Here is a 26,340-nt window from a genome sequence, read left to right as displayed (position 1 = left end):
TAAATGGATAGATAAATCGGTCAATCGATGTGTGGATTAACAGATCGATAAAAAAATAGAGTGTAAAATTCATGGTGACGACTAACAAAATTAATGCATGGTGAATAGACCGGCAGGTAAACAAAAACAGTTAATGAATGCATACAGAGTTTGAAGGACAAATAGAAGGTGAATAGATAAGTAGATATATATAGATAGATAAATAAATATGTAAATATATTGATGAATAGATAGATAGATAGATAAATAAATGAATAGATAGATAGATGAATGAATAGATAGATAGATGGATAGATAGATAGATAAATAGAATATATGATAGATAGATAGATAGATAGATAGATAGATAGATAGATAGATAGATGGATAGATATATCTAAGTCAGAAATGGCAATTTTCACCTTGAAAACTATCAGTAAATACATATTCAACTATTGCTGAGATTATATATAATAGTATATATCGAAGTCTTCCAGCGTGCCGAGAAAATACATCAGAATGAAAAGAGAAGAGACTAATCGTCGTGGTTTGCAGCAATGAGATGTTGGCAGAGAAGAGATATGGTAGAAAAAAATCTTGTGATGCTTGTCACAGATGAGGAAGACTCGCTTACGTTTTAAACAAGAAAAAACAACAACAAAGGATATAAGGCTCTCATATCATTTGAATGACTCCTTCTAAATGAGATTGTGAGTCATCTGGTCAACTAAGGAGAGATTATATAGAATCTATGTAATTTAGATACCCAGGATATTAAAATGAGGCATCCTGGGTACATTTTTTTAATAAAAGTCTTACTGAAATAAAGAATCTCTTGAGCCATTATTGTTTGTATACCGTATAATCGTTGGTTAAGGCTGGGTTAAAGTTCATCAGGTTGTTATAATGGTTGAGATTCGGGACTTCGGACGGGAAAAATAACGCAAAGACTAAGGAGGAATGATTGACTTTGGTAACAGCTATAGAGAGAAACATGAAGGAGTATAATAATATACTAACGGGCTATAAATCAGGTTTAGAACGCCTCTGCCAAACTTTAACCTTATTTAGGCTGGTATCTACCGTGTGAGGAATTCCTATGGCAGGGATAAACAGAAGTTTATGATTATGTCATTGTCACTTTTCGAAAGAACAGACGACAATAAGATCATCGACTGCCGTTGATGTCAGATGAGAAAAGAGAAAAGAAAGGTGGGAGTATTATAGGGGAGACGGATAACGAGAGAGTGTATACTTGAAAGGTAACGGTCGTAGCAGATCATGATACTAAGGATTACATAAAAAGACCAGATTTATCCTTAAGCTACCAAGTTCAATCAAAGCCCTAGCATCTCCAGGCAACAACAACAACAACAACAACAGGAAACAATATCGAGTAAAAATATACAAAGAATAAGGAATGTAACAACAACTTAATTTAATCATATTTTATCAGAAATGCGGTTCGCGTCAACACACGAGAAATATGAAATGAGGGAGAGCGAAAGGGAGTGGTAACATACGTTTTTCTCTATCCCTCCCTCCCCCTTTTTCTCTCTCAACCCCCCCCCCCCTTCCTTCTCTTCCGCTGCTGTAAAAGTAACTCACGTTTATAAGGAAGACAGTTTTTTTCCGAAGGTAAATACGCCTTTCTTCTGGTGACTGGCCAAATGAAGGTCTCCCTTCATTAGTTCATCCTTTAATATCACTCCTGAGATGTCGTTAAAAAGCGTCGTGCCTAATGGTGCGAGGGGCATTAAGTAAGATATTACCGGCAATTAGACGATCCTATAACGACCGCCCAGCTCGAGCTCGCGTCGCCTCCCCGCGCCCTCCCGACAACACGACCCCCGTCTACACGGGCCATCACATCCGCGCTCCTGCCGGAGCTATCGTAGATCGCCGGGGAAAAATGGGGTGAGCTTCTTGTGGCGCAAATGACCCAAGCAGACGACGGCAATTTCTATAAAAGGCGGGAAGGGCCGCAAAAACTGAGGACAAATTATCCAAAGTGTCAAATCTGAGAATGGAAAGTCTAGCACCCCATCATTTAAAGATTCCTCTCATTTCCTTCCACGGCTTACGAAATCATAGGCCTACGTGAATTCATTCGAGCGAATAAAAATCGCACACCAGTCTGAAATTGATAAAAATATTGTGTCCATGTTTAGAGCGCATCTCATTGCAACTTGCTTCATAAGCTGGTTACCTAGCATGCAATCGAAAACAGTTGCATGGATACCCTCGAGAGGATGGTTCATGACCCCTTGAACTATACTGTCTTCTTATTTTCATTCCGTTTTATAAAATGGGAGGCACTACAAAGCTTTAAAAGGCTGCTGACGCAAAGGACATTACTTCTTCCTACTGTTACTGTCCTTGCCATTAAATATAATAAGAAGGTCACGTGCCTGATCTGCATCACACTTTAAAAGCTTTTGTCCAGGACTGATTCAAGTGAAAAATATTTCCCAATGTGCTTGTAAAGTTATGAATAATATCAACGAAATGATGCTTACATTTCTTACAAAATCAAGGCAGGAAAGGTATAAAAGAGTGTGGAGAACGAAATTAAAGAACAGGAAGCCAGAATGGAGGGAGGTGACAGAGGAATAGGAGGAGGAAGAGGAGGAGGAGGAGGAGGAGGAGGAGGAGGAGGTGGTGGTGGTGGTGGTGGTTATAGAAAGAAGAGGATCAGAATAAGTGGATTGGAGGGAGGAAAATGAAGAGCGGGAGAAGTAACTTCGTAACTTTTAATTTGCGGTTGGATTGTGGCACAAAGTACACACAATAACGGAGAAATCTGCGCGTATCTGCAAGACACCTACACTTACGAGGAGAAATGGGAATTTAAAGCTTTTCAATAGGACCGAAGCAGGGGATGATTATGATAATGCATAGAAAGATGTCGTTTGTACCAAAAATGCGATAACATGACAGAAAGTCACGCACATTACAAACGAGATTATTGTGTGGAATAATAATTGTTTAGTCAAAGATGTACCACGCATGCAACGTTCGTCGGTGGTAGACGTGTACATTCTGTCGTTTAGTAAAAATCTCCATAGCTTCATGGCATTCAGCTATTTGAGAGCTAACTCTCAAGATTTGTGGCTAGCGGTCAAACATGCGAAATGTGCACAGGGGATGCTCTGCCTTTTGTGTAGAGATTGATTGACTGAAGACTGCCCTCCTGCGGCCAAAGGTGGTAAAGATGTAGCGAATGTAATGAGTGTGGACACGGTGCATTAGTCCCCCCAGCGCGAAGGAGTTGAAAATACCAACCTGACGGTGCTTGTGGGCGTTTGCCCCCCGAGTTCCACCGACATGGCTGCATCCATCGGCCTAATGGGGCGCAGCACATTAGGTCGATATTAGCAGCAATATCAACCCACTAATGCCTGGCACACCGGATGAACGATTAATTGAGCTTCATCGAGGCCCCTCAGTTCTTCACCCTTATGAAAATGGCGCGTGGAGAGAGGATTTGTGTTGTCGAATTCCCGATGCCAATGTCATTAACGTTGTCTCTTTCCTTTCCTCTGTATCATACATGTACAATGTATTACTAATCTGCGTCATGTTTCTACCAGTAAATCCTAAAATCATCCTGGCATTAACGCACATCGTTGTCAAATTTGGAAGACATGCTTTTTGCTCGCAGCAAACAGAATTCCAACTGGTCAATTTTTAAAAGCAGTTAATGTCTTGCAACATATGATTATGTAAATGATGTTGATATCAATTTCCTACTATTCAGACATAAAAACAACAATGAAAATACCTTCAGTTTCTTCATTATTTCTAATAATTTCCTGCAGAAGAAAGGGGGATAACCCTGCATGTTCTGATTGTATATTTATAATCTGGTAATATTGACAGCATTTTATCAACACCCAGCAGTGGTAAGTAACGGTAGGATGGATTTTTTTTTTTTTTTAAATTTGTATGCATTTTTAGTCACATTATAAATGATGCATTTATGAACAAACAAACTGACCAGATTGTAAAGTGATAAAATTGTCACCTTCAGTATTTCTATCATAATTGTCACCGCTCATATGAACATTTAATAAAACATGTAAAGCTTTAGATATCCATAATTTTCCCATTTTTGCATTCTGAGTTATATGATAACCTCAACTGTTGTTTCCGCTTTGCACCCTCTTTAATCAGAATAAAATCCAAATACTGAGTACACTTTCTTCTTCGTGCTCTTCCACGATGTCACTGCATCTCCCCCCCCCCCTCCACATCAAGTTCACACAAAAACAGAAACAAGACAAAGAAAACAAAGAGAAATGGAATAGTTTTTCATATAATCATAGCCAGCTCAGTTTCTTCTTTTATTATCTTCATAATATACAATTCATAAAGGTTTGACTTTTTTCCTCTTAGCCTATACAGAACCGATGAAGACGGCATATCATTGATCGACCGTCTGCAATAAGTCTTCGAATTTGATCTCATGTCATACATAGATCACATCAGAGTCTTAAGAGCTGTCTATTAATCGATCCAACATTTAAAAAAAAAAAGATGCTGAACATGTTGATCTAATCGTCATCATCCATACAAATCGTCGCGTCTACTAAAATATATATCTCTATTCATGTCATAATTTTGAAGATAATCACATTATCGTCGGAACAAATACACATGTATGGAAAAGCCACAACAACGTTACAAAATAATGGGAATCGTGGGTACATAGAGGATTGCATTCATGCAACTAGCACTCACACTGTGCCGCATGAAGCCACATGGGTAACGGACTTGATAAGTATAATATCACTTCTGCACGTACACTGTATGCAGACAGTAGCTATACAATAATGCTCCTTGTACTCGACATACAATAATGATACACAGACGACATCGGGCAGACACGTACGCAGATGGCTGAAACGGATAATCACGAACGATTCGTGCGACTTCCCTCTCTCCCTCTCACGATACTGACCAGACCTCAAAATCATATCACGAAGAGTTAACACGTGTAAAAACAAAAACACGCAGCAAACAAACAAAAATCTGAGAGAAATTGTATCACATTTTAGAGCACTGGCTGTTTGAAAACAGTCACAGTTAAGCCACTGAGGACGAGTCCCGAGTATACTCGGGCAAGCATCAATGGGAAATGCGTGTTGTAGCAAAATCAAACCATCCTCAATGGGTTTAAGATGTGCAAAATAACTCAACAAAGTGGTCTTTCTCTTCCCTTTCTCTCACCTGTTAAAAAAGAAACCTCTTCATGTCCACTCACAAACTTCTTCATGCATGATCGTCATTGTTTTACGAGTATGCCTATCAACCCTTTCTGTGCCAGGGAATTTGGACAGTGTGTACAATGCCAAGGGGGGTATTCTGTGCCATTAAGCACTCGGAGCACACAAAAGGGTCATTTAACTCTGCCACATCACCACGAGACAATTTAGTACATTTGCATCACCTTAGCGCCCGCAGAGAAAAAAAAAAAAGAATTGCTTTGCCATAGTTGAATAGCTGGATGGAATTGAGTCTTAGTCTACCAAGCAATTCGCAACTTTGCGATAGACATAAAATGAAGCATTATCTTCCCCACCATCTCACAATGACTACACTGTTGAATGACAGTGAGATGCACGTACAAAGCATCTATACATGGCATGGTACTTGTGAAATGGGGGAAAAAAACTTCACAGCATCAAATGAGTAAAACATACCTCATGAGTTTGACATAAAGCAAGCAAGCTTCAACAGCATAGATAACAGAATTAGAAAAAAAGAACTGAAGAGAAGAATATATATAGGCCATTATCGAAATGAGGCACTAAAATCAATCGAGATTGAATCAAATATATACTGGTACATGTATCATGAACTGATTCTGATAGAGTTATCTTTTTCATAAATCAACATATATATAGCTTAAGGAATGAAAAGAAATTAGACATTCTGAGAGTATTTACACACATGGAGATCCGCTCCTCCTGGTGTAATGGCAATAAAAAAACAAACAAAAAAATGGTACGATAAGAGCTGTAAGTTTTGACGTCACTTGAGTACAACTTCACGCCAACCAGACCAGATCTCAAGATTACCACGATTCAGAAGGGATCATATTCACGTCGCCAGGCACAAGTACAAAAACCTCTATAAATATATTAGTATGACAAATCATCATAACAATTACAATACTTATACTACAAAGTACCGCATAAGAGTTCATTTTTCACCCATCATCTTCACACAGCGCCATTAATTGAACTCCTCAAAAAACACAAAAAACAAAAATCTGTGGCAATTACAACAGTCGGATGCAATGATCTGTGAGTGACAAATTACAACTGTAATGATTGTTTTGGGATATACCACTCTTCCAAGAAGTTGACAATGCTCTTCTGAGCACTTTACAAATTATTACCTGCATCACTAGACGTAGCTGATGTCAGAACAATTATGCTCCGCCTCCCACCTGCCTGGAGAGTGCCACTGCAGAACAATTAAGCCAGTGGAATAGTGGTGTATTGGCAGCTTGTGCTTGAACCCATAACATTCTGATCCTCTGCAATGCGCTTTCAAGCTAGACCACAGCACCATTTCGGTTTCAACCTTCTCTTCTCAACGTGCAATGTACGATAAAGGGATCAATCCGTAAAACAATTAACTCTCTTCAAGACATCATCTCAAACAAACAAATACATGTGTAGCCTGCACTCGCGAAAAAGAATTCGAATCTGGTCCGAGAAAGCAAAACTAGGTTTCCACCAACACTGACGTAGCATCTGTCTCTAATCCCATCCATCTACACAGCAAAATGGGTTTCGCACAAATTACCTGATTAAACTGTTCTACTCTTCTTACCCCTGTCATGAAGGAGCTGTGAAGAGCGTCAAAGTCTATTCGCAGACTGGATTGATTAGTCATGGATCTTTGCAGAAACAGGTCCACAAAACCTCTTTCTGAGTTATTACAATTAATTACTGTCACAATATCCAACATTGCTGGTGTTGTCGTTGTTGTTGTTGTTACTGGTCAAATATCAATCCACTAAGAGAGCAAGAAAATATTGCATAACTTTGCTGGCTTTTTTTTTTTTAATCATTGCACAGTTGCCTCCTCTTCATAATATGGTGTGTGAAAATAGGCAGTTTTTCTCTGTTTTACATGGATGATCGTGACACTTACTTGTATGGGGACTTGTAATGGTCTCACCAACAATGAACAGAGAAATCCAGTCTGTAGCACACTAAATCCTTTATGTGGGTGGGCATACACTAACTGTCCATGAGCCAAATTTCTAATCAATGCATGGACCTAAATGCCTTCTAGCCCGCTTGCACCAAGGATTTTTTTTTTTTTTCCTGTGGTTGGATCTACCACTTTTTAAAACTGATTGACAAAGCGAAGACAGCGTGGCATTTAGAAGATACATTTCTTCTTTTTTTTCAGCTGCAGTTGTATTGAAAAAGAGTGCTGCAAATCTAAAGTGCCTATCAGCCCCAAAGTAGCCAAGATTAAAAGACAAGATATAATGATAATAATAGTAATTGTGCTTGGGGAGATAACATTTCATCCCCTTTCAATCTACAGGTACTCTCTTTTGCACAATCACTAAACGACTACTCTCACAATTTTATGGGGTCGTGGCCACCTAAATGTTTAGCTGCAATTGATGAAGTCAGGAATAATCATAAAACTCTTGCCGATGTCCATCGTGTTTTTTCATTTATCACCGACGACAAAAGACGTCGTTCAATTTGGAAATGGCCATGATTTGAAGCAAGCTGACTTTTTCCCTCTGAAGCCCACGCAAACCTCTATGCTACTTCTTACTCACCCCCCCAAAAAAAAAAAAAATATTGTGTAAGAACCCTGCTTTAAATCTCAAACTCACACAGAGAGATTTCACAGAGGCAAAGCAGCAAAACAAGAATAAGGCAAAGCAACAATGTACCTGGAGAAAATTTGTGACGATGTGGCATTGCCAGGAATATTCCTTCCTTCTTTCAAAATAATTGCACTTGTAAATAGCAAGCAGACAAGGAGACGCATGTGGCAAACGTTACAGCGCGCTTCTGCGATATTTCTTCTTTTTTCTTTTTTGCTTACTTCTGCTGCATGCTCAAGAATGCACTGTAATTTTGCTTGATCGACTATCCACAAGATAGCATCGGCAATTTATTTCTCTCTCTCTGAAAATAAAGCCTTCATTGCTGATCCTGCACACAAGCTTTGATCATCGTACCTGCTGCATTGAAAAAAAAAAACAACACACGGTCTATGCTTGAGATGTAATGGTGGCTCAGATTTGCCAAACAGAAATGAGAAAAGGTCCTTGTTAAGAAAACTCAAGAATACAGATGGTCGCTTTAAAGCTCACTGAGGAAAAACTGATCACATTAGGCTAGTACCGTGATGAAAGGAGGGAGCACCTCACAGTAAAAGATTTCTCATTTGTGGTTGTCGATGGTCTATCCCCCACTCCCTACCCACTCCCTAGTTCTCACTCAACATGTGATTTGTAGTCATTTTTAAATAGCATTTTATAACAACTCATCTGGGCCAATCTCAAGTCTGGTCTTTCAGTTACTGAAATGGTCCTTGATCATCTTACAAACAGAAATACATGCAAACACGCACCCTCACACACACACACACACTCACACACAATGCCTCAAGCACTCTCGATGCTAAGACACAGGTAAGATTGACTGAACCTTGTCTGGAATGTAAGATTCTTCCTCCACAAATCAGAGATACTCAAACATTTCACCTACAGCACAAGCGGAGTTGTACACGAAACGGGGAACACATTTCACACATATTCTTTTGTACACTTCCGAGACCGAGACACAATGTCTGCGTGGATTTTCGACTTCATAACGGATATTTCTGTGTGTTTACAGGTCTCAATCAATCTGTTTACCACTTCTTACAACATGCATCTTGCTAAATATTTCCATTAGAATGTGAAGGCTTTAAATTCTCTTAGATTTGTCTCATGCTTTGGTCTTTGCTGGATTAGTGTGCAGGAACTGCCTGCAAAAGGTGATTCTCGTTCCACGGTGTATATATGGAGAAGGAAAATCAAAACTTTGACTTCAATTCGTTGCAGCTTCCTCTATTTTCATCGCTTCTTCTTCCACCAAGCACCACTGCCGTCGAGAGACAAATACTGCATGGCCAAATTCCAGGTCACATACTTCAGAGCACAAAATCTCCCAACATCACAGTCAAAGTTTTCTTTGTTTGTGTGCTTGTGTGGAATTCCGTCCCTCTCGCAGCTTTATATAATTCTCTTCCCTAAACTGATACACTAGCTTTGGCAAACTTTCGGCGCACCATTACAAGAGTTCTTCTGCTCTGTTTCTTACCCCCTTCCATCCTCCCTGTCCCTCGGGGAGTCTTATCAATTGGACGACAATCCTCCTGTCCTCATCAGTCCATCCCTCTATCATTTAGTCCATCTCTCATTCCACTGTCAACTGCTGTGTTTTCCTCTCGGTGTCCCTCCCCTATCCGTCTATCTGTCGTTCGTTGATACGTCGCTCCATTCTTCCCTCCTTCACCACCCCATGTCATCCCCTCGTCATCCTCCTCTTCCTCCTCCTCCTTCCCCGCTGTCCTTCATCCAAAGAGTTGTCTCTACTCCACTTGGTTGTCGTGGGTGGTGTCTACTGGGGGTGGAGCAGTGGAGACGCTGGTCGTTGACCCTTGTGTCAGATACCCTGCAACTCCGGGACCTGAATCATTATTTTTTTTAAAGAAAGACAAAAATATTTTACGTGTGATTGTTAGTCGTGAGCAGGAGAAAAGCCTGAACTGCAAACCACTCCTACTGAACAACTCAGTCACTGCATAATTCAGTTAGTCACTTTGACCTATCAAATTTCTTGATTGGCTCATCAGCTGTCAGTGAGAGACATGTATACATGAGCTTCTTTGGCTGGTGCTCTGTTTACTGTTTGTAACTTCTGCTACCAAATGCTGGCAGCAAATTTTGGTAATGATGCTAGTCCAGAAATTCATCCAACATTGGACTGGAAGAACTCAACATTCCATTTTGCGTAGTGACTCGAGAAGACGAAGGGTCACGGAATTTGAACTATTGTAACTCCAGAGGCCCTATCGCACTTCGGTCGGACAATCCGTTCAACACTTGGTTTGACTAGTCTCGCATAACGAACTTCTGCTACAGTAACTCCTCTTGCAGTCACTACAGCCAGAGGGCAAATACAAGTCGTAGCTAAAGGCAAAGACACAAGCAGCTACTGACGATGAATCATTCGGTACTTTGTGTGAATAGAGTCGAGCCCAGTACAAGAGAATGACTGAAGAGGTTGACGTCCGACATTCTCACCTGTGAGGTACCCAGCCACGTTGTTGTCGCTGAGGAAGAGGTCATGCCTCTGCTCTTTGTACGTCGCCCACACTGAGGACTTTTCAAGAAGAGAGTTGACCTGGCCCAGCAGGAAAGAAGACAAGATACAGATAGCATTCTCAGTTAAGATTACATTGTAGAACACCCAATCATCAAAAGATAAACACATATGGCACACGTTTGTCATGCTGCAGCGTTTATCAAAACATTTTTTCTTTCATCAGACTTGAACTACTTGCTAATTTCACTGCATTTTGAAAGCTAATATGACTGTCTGATGGAGCTGTAGATCCAATGCCCCCACTATTTTACTTTGTCTTTCTGGTCATTAGATAACTGACTCACAAGAATGGATTTGGAAAGGAGGGTCTGTAGCTATGAGATTGTTTTGCCTGCTACAAGTGAGGATGGAATGCTTACACATAACATTGCTCAGTGAGAATCCAGGATCGAACCCGGTACTCTTGGATCTGGAGGCAAACGCGCTACTGACTGAGCCCTATCACTGCCCTTGAATACAGATTGAGACTAGAAATGTCGCTATGGCGACTGGTATGCCTCCGCCATAATGAATGATTCTCCTAATAGGTCTATAGTACATGTGGACAATGTGTGATTACATTTTCAAAAAATTGGTAAAATATTAAAATGACATGTTTGTCACAAATGTATCGAATGTTTACCTTCCTTGACCTATGTTTAATTGGATGAATAGGAGAGCATGTACTTTAACTTCGACTTTGACCCTTTCATAAGTTTACGCACTTGAGTAATTTTCAAGGTATGGAGAAAAAGTGCAATTTCTGTATTGAACAGTAAATTGTTACCATTTTCATCTGGCCTTTGATTCATAAGAGAATCACTGTCAGGCAGAACATACATAAATATGTACTAAGTTTAATAGATTACTTGAGCCGCTTCCGATATGGAGAAAGTAGTAAGTTCAGCACTTTCACTTGATCTTTGACCTTTTGACCTTTGACCTTCTTGGCAAAAAAAAAAATCCCAGAGAATCTCTAGTGGGTAATATACATGCATACATTAAGTTTTAAAAAAATAATCCTGCTGGCATTGCATAAATATAAGGAAAATAGTAAAATTTTGAAGTATTGCCCTTGACCTTTGACCCCTGACCTTTGACCCCATGAACCCCAAATTCCCTAGCTAACTACTGCCAGTCAGTACATGCATGTATACTCTGTTCCATAAAGATACTTTGAACAATTTCCAAGATACAGAGAAAAAAGTGAAATTTTAACATTTTGCTTGACCTTTTGACCTTTGACCTTTTGACCTCATTACCCCAAACTTTCACCAAAGAATCTTAATTGAGTAATACATGTATGCACTAAGTTTCAAGAAAATATCTTCAGGCATTGCATAGATATGGGGGAAATAGTGCAATTTTAAGCATTTGACCTTGACCTTTTGACCTTTGACCTTGAGCATGTGCACTCAAAAGTTGATAGGCACAACTTCACCCCCTAATACACATACATGCCAAGTTTCATTAGGATACCTCAAAAGGTTTTGATAGTTACCTTGTCCACAAAATTCATTACGGACGGACGGAAGGACGGACGGACGGAAGGACGGACGGACGGACGGACGGACGGAAGGACGGACGGACGGACGGACGGACAACCCGAAAACATAATGCCTCCGGCACCACTTCGTGGCGGAGGCATAAAAACACTACAAATGTGCCAAGTGACTCAGATGCTGTGATAAAATCAACAAACATTGATTTTCTGATTTTGGTACGATTATAGTTTTGAAACAGGTGAAGGTAGCTTTGGGAATGCTTGCTGGAGGAAGGAGGATGCCCCACATCGGATGAGTTGGTAGGTGTGAGAGCGGATGCTCTTAGAGTGAGGTAAATCCTGGCACCCACGTTACTGGCAACAAACCCAAATCAAAACTTGATGATGACAACAATTTTCCATGACATTCAATTCGTCACATCTCGCTTCAGCAAGACCATCATTCCTCCTTGTCCCCCTCCCCCTTCTCCTCCTCCTTCCCCACCCTTCCTTTCCCCTCCCCCTCTCCCCTCCCCCCTCCCCCACCACCATCCCCATCTCCCCCTTGGCTCCCAAACTCACCTTCTCTCCGTGTTCCAGGCTTAGAGCCATGGCCTTCAGTGATTTGACAATCTGTGCCTTGGTTGCTGCAGCATTCTCAATGTTGCTCAAGTTATTCTCCAGTAGACTCAGCAGATACGGGATGAGGCCACAGCTCAGCGACTGGACATGGTCAACAACAAAAAAGAGGATGGTCATTTGCGACTACCCAGCTCAAAACCAACAAAAAGTAGGCCAAAATGATTTCCACTTTTCTACATAGCCTAAAGAGCAAGTTCTAGGCTTTAAAATGACATATAACTTGTTAAAATGGGAGCATCCTAACAGATTCCAGATGTAACTGAAACAAGAAACCATTTGGACGTTAAGTTTAATAGGAAAGGGAGATATCAAACGGATTTAAAGATTGGGGTCACTCAGGCATGCTGTGCAGAAGCATCAGTGAAACATGTTCTATTTCACAGAGAAAGCAGCACTTGTCCAAAAAAAAAAAAAAAAAAGAAATGGTCCGGTAAAACTGCTAATATCTCATATTTGGTTTTGCTTTCACCTGCCAAATTTTGACAGTAGGTAGAGAAAAGATTACTCTTCCAGCTAAGTCAAACTTTAAAAATCTGGACCGGTCGACCCAAAATTACATATTTTGGTACATTACAGAGAATCTTCATCAGCGAGTTTTGGTTCTTTTCACGGTGCTGCATTCCAGAGAAGCTAAAAACAAAAACAAAAAACAAACGAAAAAAAAAAAAAAAAAAAAAAAAAAAAAACGAAAACAAAAGAAAGAAACAGAATTATCAAGGAAGACTCCACTAAACCTGTACACGACACCCCTCGGTACTCGGGGAAAAATCTTGTGTGTTACATGCATCCCAGCAGGTCACGATACTTTCTGAAGTGGGGAAGCTCTTGTATTCCTCTGCCAAAAATAATGTGAAGAAGTAATATATTTTTGAGGAGTCCACCACCACAGAATCAAGAGGAGACTGGGCAGCTCGGCGGCTTACCTGCTCGACGAGCTCGGGGTGGTTCTTCTGAAACATCTTGTGGAGCAGGTCACACGACAAGGCCGTGGTGTCTGTCCGTAGCTTCATGGCCGCCAGGATGGGGCCGATGCAGTCGATTTGGGCCAGGCTCCTCACACAGTTCTGTATCCAAAGACAGGAAAGGAGGGACAAAAGTGAGAAAATACTTCTTTTCTTTTTCTGTGTGTTCTTTCACTATTGAAAGAGAAACATAAAATGTGACCTCAATGAAAACATTTGTTATCTTCACTGTTTTTGTTTCCTTGTTATTGGTATTTTTTTCTTTTTGCAAATTGACAATTTCTTAATAGTTTAAGTCATAATGGAGCTGATAATTTAAGAATATCACACAGGAAAACTACTTATATCTATCATTCATAATCAATTCATATACTTCCGTCGTTATTGTTGTTGCAATCTTATACTTGACATCATGCTTAGCATTCTTTGTTCTTTCAAAAAGGTGAATTCCTCGACACAGAGTACTTTGAATAAAGCAAAATTAAAACCCAGAATGTGATCTCACACAGCAAGTTTCACCACTGAGCAACACGAGGAGCAAGAACAACTTATTCAGACAAAAACAATTTGAATTGCATAAAGCATCCAAGTAGCATGTATTGAATAATTGGTGCAACTGGAGACCACCAAGAAAATATTACTATTCAGAACACATTTTCATCATCCAACAAACGCAACGGACGAGACAAACTACTTTCTGTGGAGAGGGCAAGAAAGCTTACATCACTGTTTGCGACGCTGTGTAGCACCATGAGTCCACACTTAGGGATGGCATCGTTCTGGCTTTTGAGACATTTGGTGATGGAGGGGAGGTGGCCAAGCTGGGGCATCTGATCCGCCATGGTAGGCTGGGCCGTGAAGAAGCAGACCACGCCTGTCGTAACCATTTCCAACGTGTCGCCCTGGGGAAAATTGTCACGTTTCAATTTCATGTCGTCATTTTCATTTTCCAATTCATTTCATTCATTTCTTGGTTCCTGCAACTTTTTCATGAACATAATCTTATAAAGAATATCTGTAAAGATGATGAAAATAAGGATAACAATCATTTCATTTTATTAACTGGTTTCTGCAATTTTTTTTCATTTACAAAAGTCTACAGAGAAAACAAATATACAAGATATGATGAAAGTACATGTAAAGATACATTTGAATTTCATGTTGAAAATTAGTACAACATGATACAGGCATAATCATATCATAATTAATGCAATGCGCAAGATGAATACGGTTTTTTAATTTTTCGTTCCGATTAATTGTTTGTGTATGGTTTTGTAATCACAACTTTTCAATGCACAATTTATGGTTGGTTGTCAAGTTCCACATCAAAAGTACTGGCTAACATTGGTACATGAGCAGGATATAAAAAATTAGAACCACAGAAGGAAGTACCACACACAAGGCTGCGGTCTAAAGCAAAAGCTAAATGATTATGGAGCTCCAATGAACTAATACCAATGAGATGGAAACAATTGTAAGAAAATTAATTTTTGTTATACCAATTTAATGTAAGCAGCAAAAACACGAATGGGAACAATCCCTAAATTGAATCTTAAAACCAACATCAAAACCAACATGCCTGATCTACAAGGCTTACAAAAACCAGTATCTTTACTGGAATCATACACCGAGCTGTAACAGTGGATGTTCTTTTACCTAAGAAATGAACACACTGGAAGACACACAGCAAATAGAGCAACAACAGCCAAAAAAAAAAAAAGCAAGATACTCTTCGGCTATCTGGAAAGTGACCACAGCACTGACCACTGCACTGACCTCTGGGTTGTTCATGCCGACCAGCTGGGTGAACTTCTCCAGGAGTTCCACCAAGAACTCCTTGGGCTTCCTCAGGACCCATGTGGGCTGGGCGATGAAGAGGCGCAGGTAGACGCCACCTATCACCACCTCACCGCTGAACTGACTCGTGATGGAGAAGTCTTCAGGAAGCTGTTGAGAAACAGAAAATATACCTTGATTGGACGAAAAATCTAGTCTAGTGGTATTGGTCCATGAATATCAGATATATACAATTGTATACAGTCAACCTTGCCAAAGTCAAATCTATTTGGACTGAAGAAATAGCTTCGACTTCAAGAAAATTTGACATATGAGGGATTAACATTAAGAGAATATGAAGAAAAGATTTGAAAAGACCTTTGACCGAGGTGTTGATTTGACTTATGCGAGGTCAACTTAGGCAAGGTTGACTGTATGTACAGTTTTTAAGGGCAGCGAAATGAAGAGAAAGCACAACAAAATCGGAATAAAAACATACAATAAATGGAAATGACAAAGATACAAAATACTTGTATTCTATCTAATATGACTCTCAATGACAGGAGATAGTTCAGATAATGAAAAAATTAATTATGAATTATAAAATCTCCAATTTTTCAGCCATATCACCTTGGTCTTGCAACTTGATTGAGATATTGCAATGAAAAAAGACACACACAGGACCCAAATATATAATTCTTCCTGAAAATTTTGCACTGGAAAATAGATTTCCATTTCTCCGAGGAGAGAGAATGTAGGGAGAAAATGTCTTCAGAACATCTTGACCATAATATGAGAACAGTGTTCATTCTCAAGGATACCGAAATTGATGACACTAAAAACACCCACATCCCATCACATTGCAATAGACCTGCCTGCAGTAAGCAAAGGTTCAAATAACCACGAATTCAAAGCAAAACACTAGAGTTGTAAAACTAGATATTACTCACCTACCTAATCCAAGTTGCTTTTATATTAACCCGTTGAGGATGGGCTGATTTTGCTACAACACGCATTTTCCATAGACACTTGCCCGAGTACACTTGGGACTCATCCTTAACGGGTACCAAGCTCCATTGAATGTTTAGATTTTTTTTTTCAATGCAACGCAGAAACACTTCAAGCACTGTCCATGGCATCACTCATTATGTAAAAATGTAATTCTGTGTCCCATTATGTTGTTATTCTCACTGTGAAGATGTTACTTCGAACTAGCTTAGTAATACTGATGTTGAACTTCGGTGTTGGCAGCACACACTAGTGTACTAGCTGTAAGCAAAATTTGAAGAAACTGGAAGATTTACCTTCCATGCGGCATCTGCATTTTCTTTTTGCTCTTTGTAGTGTCTGCAAAACAACATAGAAACATAGAAACATATAAAAAAACAAAGTTACCTAAAAGCCACAACTGCCATTCTCACAGGAAGTAAGTCTGTGATTTAGGTATTTCCTCAAACCTAACCCAACAGGCATATCCACCAGTTACATGTACCTGATAAAGTCCCACAAAATGAAAAGCACCAAGAAAACATTTTGTTTTTTTTGTATTTCATTTGCTCCGATAAGTTATCGTATTTGAATATTGTATGGTTGTATTATGTGCTGTTCATGCTGGTTACATTGTATGTAAGAGCTCCATAACCATCATTCTTGATGGACTTTAGCTCATTATAAGAGGCCACTATTATTATTATTATTAAAACAGTGAGTAGTGCTCAATTATGACTTCAAAAAAGTTGAGGAAGGAGAGGTATGAAAATGCTCTAATACACTACAATGATGACAAGATGTCATCAAAATATGACTTTTTTATTTGTATGTTTTCCGATTACTTAGTTTCTTCTCTGATTAACAAATACAAAACAGCCTATTAAAACAAAACAATTTGGGATAATTACATGCATCATCCTTACACAGCTTTTCCTCAATGTCTGACCTAATTACTAAGGCTCACGCCTAGATATGACCAAGTTCCTTGACCGAATTCAAAAATTTGCTCAATATTCCTAGGCAGCAGGTGCTTGGCTAGTAGAAAGGGATCAAAGACCCCCCCCCCCCCCCCCCTTCTCACCTGTCCTTCATCTTAGTGATGATGGCCGAGACCTTTTCCCTGGACTCGTCGTTCCAGATCAACTCCGGGTTCTCCTGGACACCTTTCCATCGATACAGACATAAAAGGCAGAGTCCAGTATTACATGTTATTTATCATTGGCACTAATCTTCGGAGCTCCATGCAAAGGGTCAGAACATCACAGCCACTAAACCACACCCACTGACCGCATCAACTCGCCCACTTACGTATACGTTAACAGTATTTACACCACTGGGATGAAATAAAATCAAACAGTAGAGCTTATCTTCAACCACCTGGACACACCTGATCCAAACTACAATTTTCAGAATATTGAACAGGTACTCAAAGATAAGAATACTCTGTGAAACTAGAGAAGCACTCTGAGAGCGCAGGTCTCCACCAAGTAGCTAATTTCCACCACTGATTCTGTTCTCCCACAGAGATTGGTGATTTCCAATCATATTATTGTATGCATGCCAAAAATTGCCCCATTTCCCAATATAGAAGTATTTTGTTATGTCATCAATTTCCAGCTGTGTGGCGCCTCACCCTAGCAGAAACTTGAGCACGCACTTCAGTGCGTGTATGCAAACCTCAAAAAATGTGCAGCTTGAACTCCAAAGTTCGTTGGCCCTACCTACCAAAATATTGAAAATCCTTCATAAAATCTGTAACAATCCCCGGATCACTGCTAAAATTTAATCATCTGTTCCTTGTGTCACTCTCAACCTTTCCTGTAAGTTTCATCCGAATCCGTTCACAACTTTTTGAGTTTTTTTGCATACAGAAAAACAAACCAACAAACAAACCGACAAACAAACCGATACTGAGGAAAACATAACCTCCTCCCTGGGCAGAGGTAATAAACTCGACACAACCAGCGGTTTGACTCACTCTCAAACATGTGCACGCTGGCCTCTGAGCTGTCCCGCATGGCGTCCATGAAAGCGGCCGGGAGGAACTTGATGCAGAGAATTCGGATGCGGGGGCCCACCAGCTTGTCGGACTGCATCTTGGCCAGCAGCTCGGCCGTCTTCTCCCGCACGGTGGGGTTGGTGGAGTTGCAGAAGAGGTCGAGCAGGTAGATCAGCCCTCCTGGTGTCATTAGCGGGGCATCGGGAAGAGATAAGGAGCAAAACAGAGCAACGGTCAGTAAGGGGATGACCATTGAGTATTACATGTAAAGATGCCTTGCAGAGTATTTTTTCCATTTTGTTTAGTAACTCATCAATTAGCAACAGATAGTGAGATACATTTACAACACAAATGGCAAAATTTACATATCAACGTAGGCAGGACGTCACTAAAACTAGCATGCAAGACAAATGTTTCTGTGAGGGAGGGAATGAGTAAAAGCAAATGCCCTTGTGTAGGCTAACTGGCAAATTGGAATAATGAGGAAAAGATATATGATATCAGTATATTTCAACACTAATGATCAAAATTATCTCTCACTAATGATCTTAAAATACTCCAAAAAAACTCTTTATCTTGGCTGATGGCATCAGCCGGACAAGTCACTAGGTAGATTCTTTTTTGATATATTGCAAGCAAATTCCAAATGGTGGATGATGGATTCTGAGCCCTTCTTAGAACTATGTTTAAGCTTTAACAAAGGCCATGAATAGATGTGCACTCACCCTTGGAGACGATCTCCTTGACGACCTTGGTGTGGGAGACCAATGCAAATAGCGTCTCCAGTACTGACAAGCACCCTGGGCAGTAAAAAATATAACATTGACTTGAAGAGGTTTCCAAGAAAACAGAGTGCAATACATGGAACCATCCTACGAAATGATATGATTTTGTCTGCAGATCTGGCTGAAAATTGTGTACTGATTTCTTTTGGTCTTCAGATGTCGACATCGTTGATATTCTGAAGAGGCTCTGAATTAAGTTTCTGCAGGCCACCAATGGCAATAAAACCGTACGATGAAAAAAAAAAAGATTCTATGGTCTATAACTATGACAAACAGTGATCATGATGAGTGCATGAACACATTCAAAATGTCAAGGTTCTTGTGAACATAGGGTAGAATACAAAAATATTGCCGACAGATTTAACCACAAGTCTTCTCCTCAGCAGTAACGGAGGATGTGGTGCGTCCTGCTCGCTCTTTCTACCCAGCGAGATACTTACCAATCATAACATAAGCTGAATGCAGGTTAGGTCTACATTTAATGATATTGCCCTACAAAGAACATATTTGTATCACAACTAAATTCAGCTTCAACCAACCTTTATATTCGACTGGCTAGGATTCCTTGAAGCTTAATTTTGTTGTGATATATACTTTCCCCAACAAATGAAAGCTTTCTGTAACAATATTTTGTGCTGGACCAACTGAATATGTTTTTTCAAAGCTCAGGCAATATAAAACAACGTCTTACAGACTTATAGCCATTCATTAATGTTCTGTATATGCCATATATTTTGCAAGTTTAAATTTTTGCAAATTAGGACTTCCCGACGATTTCGTGAGTGGTTAAATTCGCAATCATGGAATACTGTAATGAATGGAGATATGTATACGTGTGCGTAACATTTATATCGGGATGAAAGTCATAATTTTCGTGTGTCTTTAATTTCGTGAATAGCACCTGACTTACGAAATTCACGAAAATAAAAACCTTGCAAAATATTTGGCATATGCAGTATACAATTTTAACTTTGTATATCCCATCTCCCTTCTCTTATAGCTCACCTGAGGGAAGAGAGTGTAGAGTGAGGAGGATGTACCCAACGACACCAGACTCTCCAATATTTGTGACACAGTCTTGGTTTCCGGTCACATTGCGGATGACCTTGCAATACAGGGAAAAGATGTAGAAAATTATAAAGCAAGTCTGGCATAAGAATGCTTGCTCCTGAAAGATGTAACACAAATCTGAAATCAAGATTGTTGAACACAAACCAAAAACAACAAGGAAAAGTAGAAATTACGCGGTGCGTAATATATGTCCCCGCCGTAAGTAGCAATATGTACTATACAGGTCAAAAGTCAAGGTCAAAGGTCAAAGAAGTCAAAGGTCAAAATTCTGCGTAGAAGTTTTGAAGCCCTCACCTAGTGCCATCACATAAAGCAAATGGAATCGAAATTGGGTTAGAAATGGCGAAGGAGTAGCATTTTGTAGCCAATGTCCAATAAAACGTAGGTAAAAAATCAAGGTCAAAGGTCAAAGTTCTGTGTAGAAGTTTTGAAGCCCTCATTTAGTGCCATCACATAAAGCAAACGGAATCGAAAACGGGTTAGAAATGGCGAAGGAGTAGCATTTTGTAGCAAAATGTACAATACAGGTCAAAAATCAAGGTCAAAGGTCAAAGAAGTCAAAGGTCAAAATTCTGTGTAGTAGTTTTAAAGCCCTCACCTAGTGTCATCACATAAAGCAAACGGAATCGAAATCGGGTTAGAAATGGCGGAGTAGCATTTTGTAGCCAATGTACAATATGGGTCAAAATCAAGGTCAAAGGTCAAAGAAGTCAAGGTCAAAATTCTGTGTAGAAGTTTTGAAGCCCTCACCTAGTGCCATCACATAAAGCAAACAGAATCGAAATCGGGTTAGAAATGGCGAAGGAGTAGCATTTTGTAGCAAAATGTACAATACAGGTCAAAAATCAAGGTCAAAGAAGTCAAAGGTTAAAATTCTGTGTAGGAGTTTTGAAGTCCTCACCTAGTGCCATCACATAAAGCGAACGGAATCGAAATCGGGTTAGAAATGGCGAAGGAGTAGCATTTTGTAGCAAAATGTACAATATAGGTAAAAAATCACAGTCAAAGGTCAAAGAGGTCAAAGAGGTTAAAGGTCGAAATTGTGTGTAGAAGTTTTGAAGCCCTCACCTGGTGCCATCATATAAAAGCAAACAGAATCAAAATCGGGTTAGAAATGGCGAAGGAGTAGCATTTTGTAGCAAAATGTACAATATAGGTCAAAGGTCAAAGGTCACAACTGAAATTCTGTGTACAAGTTTCAAAGCTCCCATGTAGTGCTATCATATAAAGCAAAAAGAATCAAAATTGGCTCATACATGACAGAGAAGTAGCAAATTGAAGATTTTGATCACACATGGACGCACACACGGACACAAGGACACACGGACACACACACATACCGAGCCCGTTTCATAGTCCCCTGCTCGAACTCGTTCTGCGGGGTCAAAAACAAAACACACAAACACACACACACACAAACACCCTCACATTTCGCGACTATCCAGCAGGGAGATATATAAATTTGATTTAGAAGTGTTGTTTGAAGAAATATCTCATTTCTCACTGCTGTGTTGCACAAACGAAACAGAAATGCTGCCTTGCTGCCTTGGTGCAAAGATGAGCAAGCAATGCCACAGGAGGAATTCACCTTCAATTGGTTTTACCGTGACTACAGTAGCAATGAATCCAGGAGACAGCTTACAGTGGCTGGTCTTATTGTGAAAGGACAAATTAGGTTGGGTGGTTTCCATACTATGGGCCCTGTTACATCATATCCAATTTTTAGTAATAACTTTGTTGTCATGGCAACAGGCAAAAATCCTCAAGATGATAAACTGTTGCTATGGTAACATCCATCACTGTCACAGTTACATGTAAGTTGCTGTCATTAGAAAATGTCTGTATCTGAAGAGGCCCATATACCTCAAGGGCAAGAAGCTGCAGCTGTGTGGCACCGGTCAGCCGGAGGAGGGAGAAGAGGAGTTTGTAGTGACCGTTGCACTGGATCTCGGTGCCTGGGTTGTTCTTGATGACCTTGGCCAGGGCATCCAGGGCCATCTCGCAGTGCTTGAGCCGCGTGGCCTGCTGGCTGGACTGGCTGGTGTCCACCTCCTTGGCGGTCAGTGCCATGAGGGAGTGGAGGTACTGGGCCTGGGAGCCCAGGAAGTCTAGGAGTGCATTGGTAAAGCCTTTGGCATCCTGGTAGGGGGTTGGAAGAGAGAGAGAGAGATATTGAAAAGGGGGAGGAATGATGGATAGCGCCCTCTTTTGACGACTGGGAAACCTTTGAGTACTGCACAAATCACACCTTTTTTCTCAGCAACATTGATGCTCATGCTTTAGCTTCCTATCAGTGCCTCTGATCCTGACAAACTACTAGTACTGAGAGCGGAATAGAATTTGGCATCAATGCAGTTATTGTATTCCATGCACAGCTTAATTTATCTTCATATTATGTATCTAAACTCATACCAAACATTGTAATCTTTTTATAGAAAAAAGCTTAGATCAATTAGGCACCTTTATGAGGCATGTATGCTCCTAGATGTCATTAGGTACAATTAGACAATTGCACTTTTATAACTGATGATTCTATTTACACTTAATATCTGAACAAAAACATTGGAATGTGAAAAGTACAGCAACCTAGACTGAAAATTTTGCAGAAATTACGCTGCTTTACTTTAACTCCACAAAATACCCATTCACTTTGTTCTTTCCACTTTCATAGTGACAAAAAAAAATAGTTTAGAATGAAAAAAGGTCAAACAAGAGATTCATTACATGGAGAGGGAATGTTGGCATGTCGTTGTAGATTCTGACAAAAATGTCGCCGACGATGAGCTCCTTGGAGTGCGAGGTGAAGGTGAAGTCAGCTCCAAACTGAGGATCACACTCGCCCTGCACACACAAGATGGAAAAAATAACAAAAACTATAAAGTAAGACTTTAGAGCGAGGGAGGTACGGTTGTATGCACTATGCACCATCACACAAACTTCAGAGATACAGAATCAACACATGACAAACTGAATTCAAAAATGTACACTGTTGCTAGGGTGACATAAACATTGCATCTCAACTTTGGGCAAAAAAATCACTTTTTTTAGATTGATTGTCAGATAATCAGTTTCATGATGGCCTGTCCATATCCTAGCTGTCTTACCCCAAAAAAGTGAAGCCACTAATTATGTCAAAGGAAGGGCAATCCTATTTGTTCTATTGCTTTGGCTGCCATGATATTTTACTGTCCTGAACATTTGACATGTTTTAAGACACAAAGTTGTGTTGCCCCAACAGTGATGTCATGTAAAGAAAGCATACGATACTGGTGAGTCTGCTTTCCACAGTCCATTTATGTAATGGAAAAGAAAATATATTCTTGAAGCTTTGAAGCTAGACTACAACAGTGCTCTAACACACATCAAGCCAAACTGGGCATATGAGACCAGGGAACACACTGTTTTGTTTTGTTTGTTTTTTCAGACGATTCCTTTGTAACAGATATGATTCCATGGCACAAAAGAACGACAGAGGTTCAAAAGGAGATCATTCCTATACTAATCTGAGCATGATTTGCTCTGAAAACTATATTTATCTATGAATGGTACTTTCTGTAAGTCTCTTGGCCTAAACAATGAGCAAGTAGAAATACCTTTTTTATGAAAAAAAAAAACAACAACTGATGACTACTTGCCGATCTAATCATGCTGGCCTGTTGTTCCTTGGCGAACTCTACCAGTTCAATCCTGGTGGCATTGTCCCACAGGAGGTAGGGATTCTCTGTGTTACTGTTTAGCATCTTCAACACCTGGTAGGAGAAACGAGCATAGATGACAGGCTCATTATCATCTCCTAGCAACCACACCTACCAGCAATCAATACCCAGCAACATCATCTTTTATCTATAATCCATATCTCAACATCTACACTGTAGTGTTATAAGCAAATGTTCACAAGCACCATAGTCCTGGTTAGTTTTTATTGTATTCGACCGGACAACAAAACTACCACATTTCCATCACTGAAACTCGCTTGCAGTGAATAACTATGATCTGATACTCTAGTATTAACAATATCATCATCATCATTTTCATTCTAACATGTACAATGAACAGTAGACTGCCAAAGGTCTAAACAGAGCACTTTACCACTGGTAAGCATACGTTATGCTCAATCAAAAAAGGATAATGTCAATACAGTGTATGTTAATGTTACCTGGAAACGAAAATACAACGTACCTATCCTGATACAAAACAATTACTTGTGGTACCAATGATCTTACAGACAATAGAGTAGACGGCTGTCTCCAGAATATGCTTGCAAATTATTTGACTTTCAGTCCTCATTTAGAAAATTGTGCAGGAACATCGGTGAGCAGTAAATAGTGATTTAATGCTACAAATGGACCCTCAAATTAGGAATGGACCTACATGTAGTTCCAACTTCCAAAGGATGCTATACATTGTAGATTACCTGGTTTGGGTTTTCAGAGCTAAGCTGGCTGGCAATGTATGGAGTGAGCAGGGCATTGAGAGACTTGCGAATGGCGGGGTTTTCCGGCGTGGCCTTGTCGCCCTCCTGGTAGCCGGCTATCCTGGCCAGGGCGGTGAAGCAGAGTCTGGCCAGAGTGTTGGCCACTTGCTGTGAGGGATGGATGGATGGATGGATTGATGTGGAATAGAGCTTTGGTGGTCAGTCTTTCCAATGTGCAAAGAGAAACTAGCAAGATTCAGTCAAGTTTTGATAACCGAGATTCTTTAGACTTAACAGACTTCATCAAACAAAACACCTAAAGTCATTATGCTGCGTTTCATTTCGTTTCTGCTAGAACTTATCACAAGCATACTGTTGTGTGTTTGGGTCATGAATCATCAGAAGCATAAAGAACATCAACACTCCTCTGGTCCTTACATTATCAATATGCAAGAAACGGGTATAGGAATACGGTATATGCTATTTACTTGGCCTGTTTTTTAAATTTTTGCAAGTCAGATGCTGTTTGCAAATTTAATAATACAAGAAACTTACCTCTTATACCAACATGAATATGATGAACGCAAATACATTTACTGGTATGGAGTACACAGTACAAGATCAAGGTGCATGATCAAACAGTCTGCCGCATCAACTGTGAGAATTGAACGCAAATATTTCCTGATTTCTCTGCCCACTGCGATATTACACGACACAACCGCAAATTCAATCACACATGAAGATGTCGGGAAGTTCTGATTTGTGAAAAATTAGACTAGCTAAATACTATATATGCCATATATTAAGCAAGTCAAAATTTTTCTGAATCAGGCCTTCCCAACAATTTCACCACTGAGAAATGTCCACACACACACACGCCACATTCACATCAACACCAGAACTGATATTTTCACATGGTTTAAAATTCACGAATAGCATCCGACTTGCAAAATTCTCATAAATGAAAAATCAGTGAAATAGAGAATAGATGGTATATGGTGTATCCAGCAAGTGGTCAGAGACAGAGGTAGAGTATAGATGAAAGAAGATTAAGCAACCCCACCTGTTGGTTGGACCCCTCGCTGGCCTCCACCCCGCTCTCATCCAGGGTGAAGTCGTACTGGAAGAGGTAGAGGAGGAGGTGCCAGAGAACCCCAGCCTGCTGCAGGTGGTCCTGGAGGTACTTGTCCACGGCGAAGGCACTCACGCACTCGGCCGACACTGAGCACAGGATTTGCAGGTTCTGACCGAAAGCACACACAGAAAGAAAAATGCTCACATTTACAGCAAAACCAGAAATGTTTGTGTGCATGAAACTTAGTGAATTTTCACAAGGAGCTAAGATTCAAGAAAGTAATACGCACACAAAAGTTTCTTTCTGCACAAGGCATTGAATGCCAGTTGCCAATTTGTGAAAAGTTTCATGCCATGAATACTTCTAGCTTCACATTACCTCCTTGATGAATTTGTGGAGGTGGCTTCAACACATATCTTCTATAGGCCTACAGACATGCAGGGTATTTTGTGCACGTTATATAATTCAGATGTCACCTAGTCAACATGAACCAGGTATGTATGTGTGTGTGTGTGTGTGTGTGTGTGTGTGTGTGTGTGTGTGTGTGTGTGTGTGTGCATGCATCATGTATTTCTTTGTGTATATGTATGAATGTACAATAACCTGTATGTATGTACTGGTTGTGAGTACAAATGTATGTACATACAATATGTACATATGTATCCATGTATCTATCTTTCCATCCACCTACCGGCCTATCTACATGTATCTATCTTTCCATCTACCTACCGGCCTATCTATCTATCTGTCTGTCTGTC

The 26,340-nt window shown here is 40.1% G+C and overlaps 1 protein-coding gene across 1 annotated transcript in view; it reads right to left on the bottom strand.

The window, feature by feature from the left end:
- Nucleotides 1-9,609: 9,609 nt before the first annotated feature.
- Nucleotides 9,610-26,340, bottom strand: part of LOC139711867 (dnaJ homolog subfamily C member 13-like) — a gene marked incomplete at its 5' end in the record, with an annotated part of 51,295 nt that continues 34,564 nt past the window's right edge. The window contains 16 exons of the mRNA XM_071623717.1: nt 9,610-9,707; nt 10,325-10,424; nt 12,451-12,591; nt 13,434-13,574; nt 14,195-14,374; nt 15,249-15,419; nt 16,553-16,595; nt 17,320-17,401; nt 18,217-18,417; nt 18,963-19,037; nt 20,028-20,127; nt 21,957-22,232; nt 22,818-22,934; nt 23,729-23,872; nt 24,508-24,675; nt 25,571-25,750. Coding sequence (XP_071479818.1) covers nt 9,610-9,707; nt 10,325-10,424; nt 12,451-12,591; nt 13,434-13,574; nt 14,195-14,374; nt 15,249-15,419; nt 16,553-16,595; nt 17,320-17,401; nt 18,217-18,417; nt 18,963-19,037; nt 20,028-20,127; nt 21,957-22,232; nt 22,818-22,934; nt 23,729-23,872; nt 24,508-24,675; nt 25,571-25,750 — 2,217 coding nt within the window. The remainder of the gene's footprint in view (nt 9,708-10,324; nt 10,425-12,450; nt 12,592-13,433; nt 13,575-14,194; nt 14,375-15,248; nt 15,420-16,552; nt 16,596-17,319; nt 17,402-18,216; nt 18,418-18,962; nt 19,038-20,027; nt 20,128-21,956; nt 22,233-22,817; nt 22,935-23,728; nt 23,873-24,507; nt 24,676-25,570; nt 25,751-26,340) is intronic.

This window comes from Diadema antillarum, unplaced genomic scaffold, assembly GCF_040938485.1.
Source record: "Diadema antillarum isolate AM-2024a unplaced genomic scaffold, OU_Dant_1.0 seq00001718_RagTag, whole genome shotgun sequence".
Classification (NCBI taxonomy): Eukaryota; Metazoa; Echinodermata; class Echinoidea; order Diadematoida; family Diadematidae; genus Diadema; species Diadema antillarum.
Note: the sequence above shows the minus strand (reverse complement) of the source record. Positions and strands in the feature narration are given on the sequence as shown.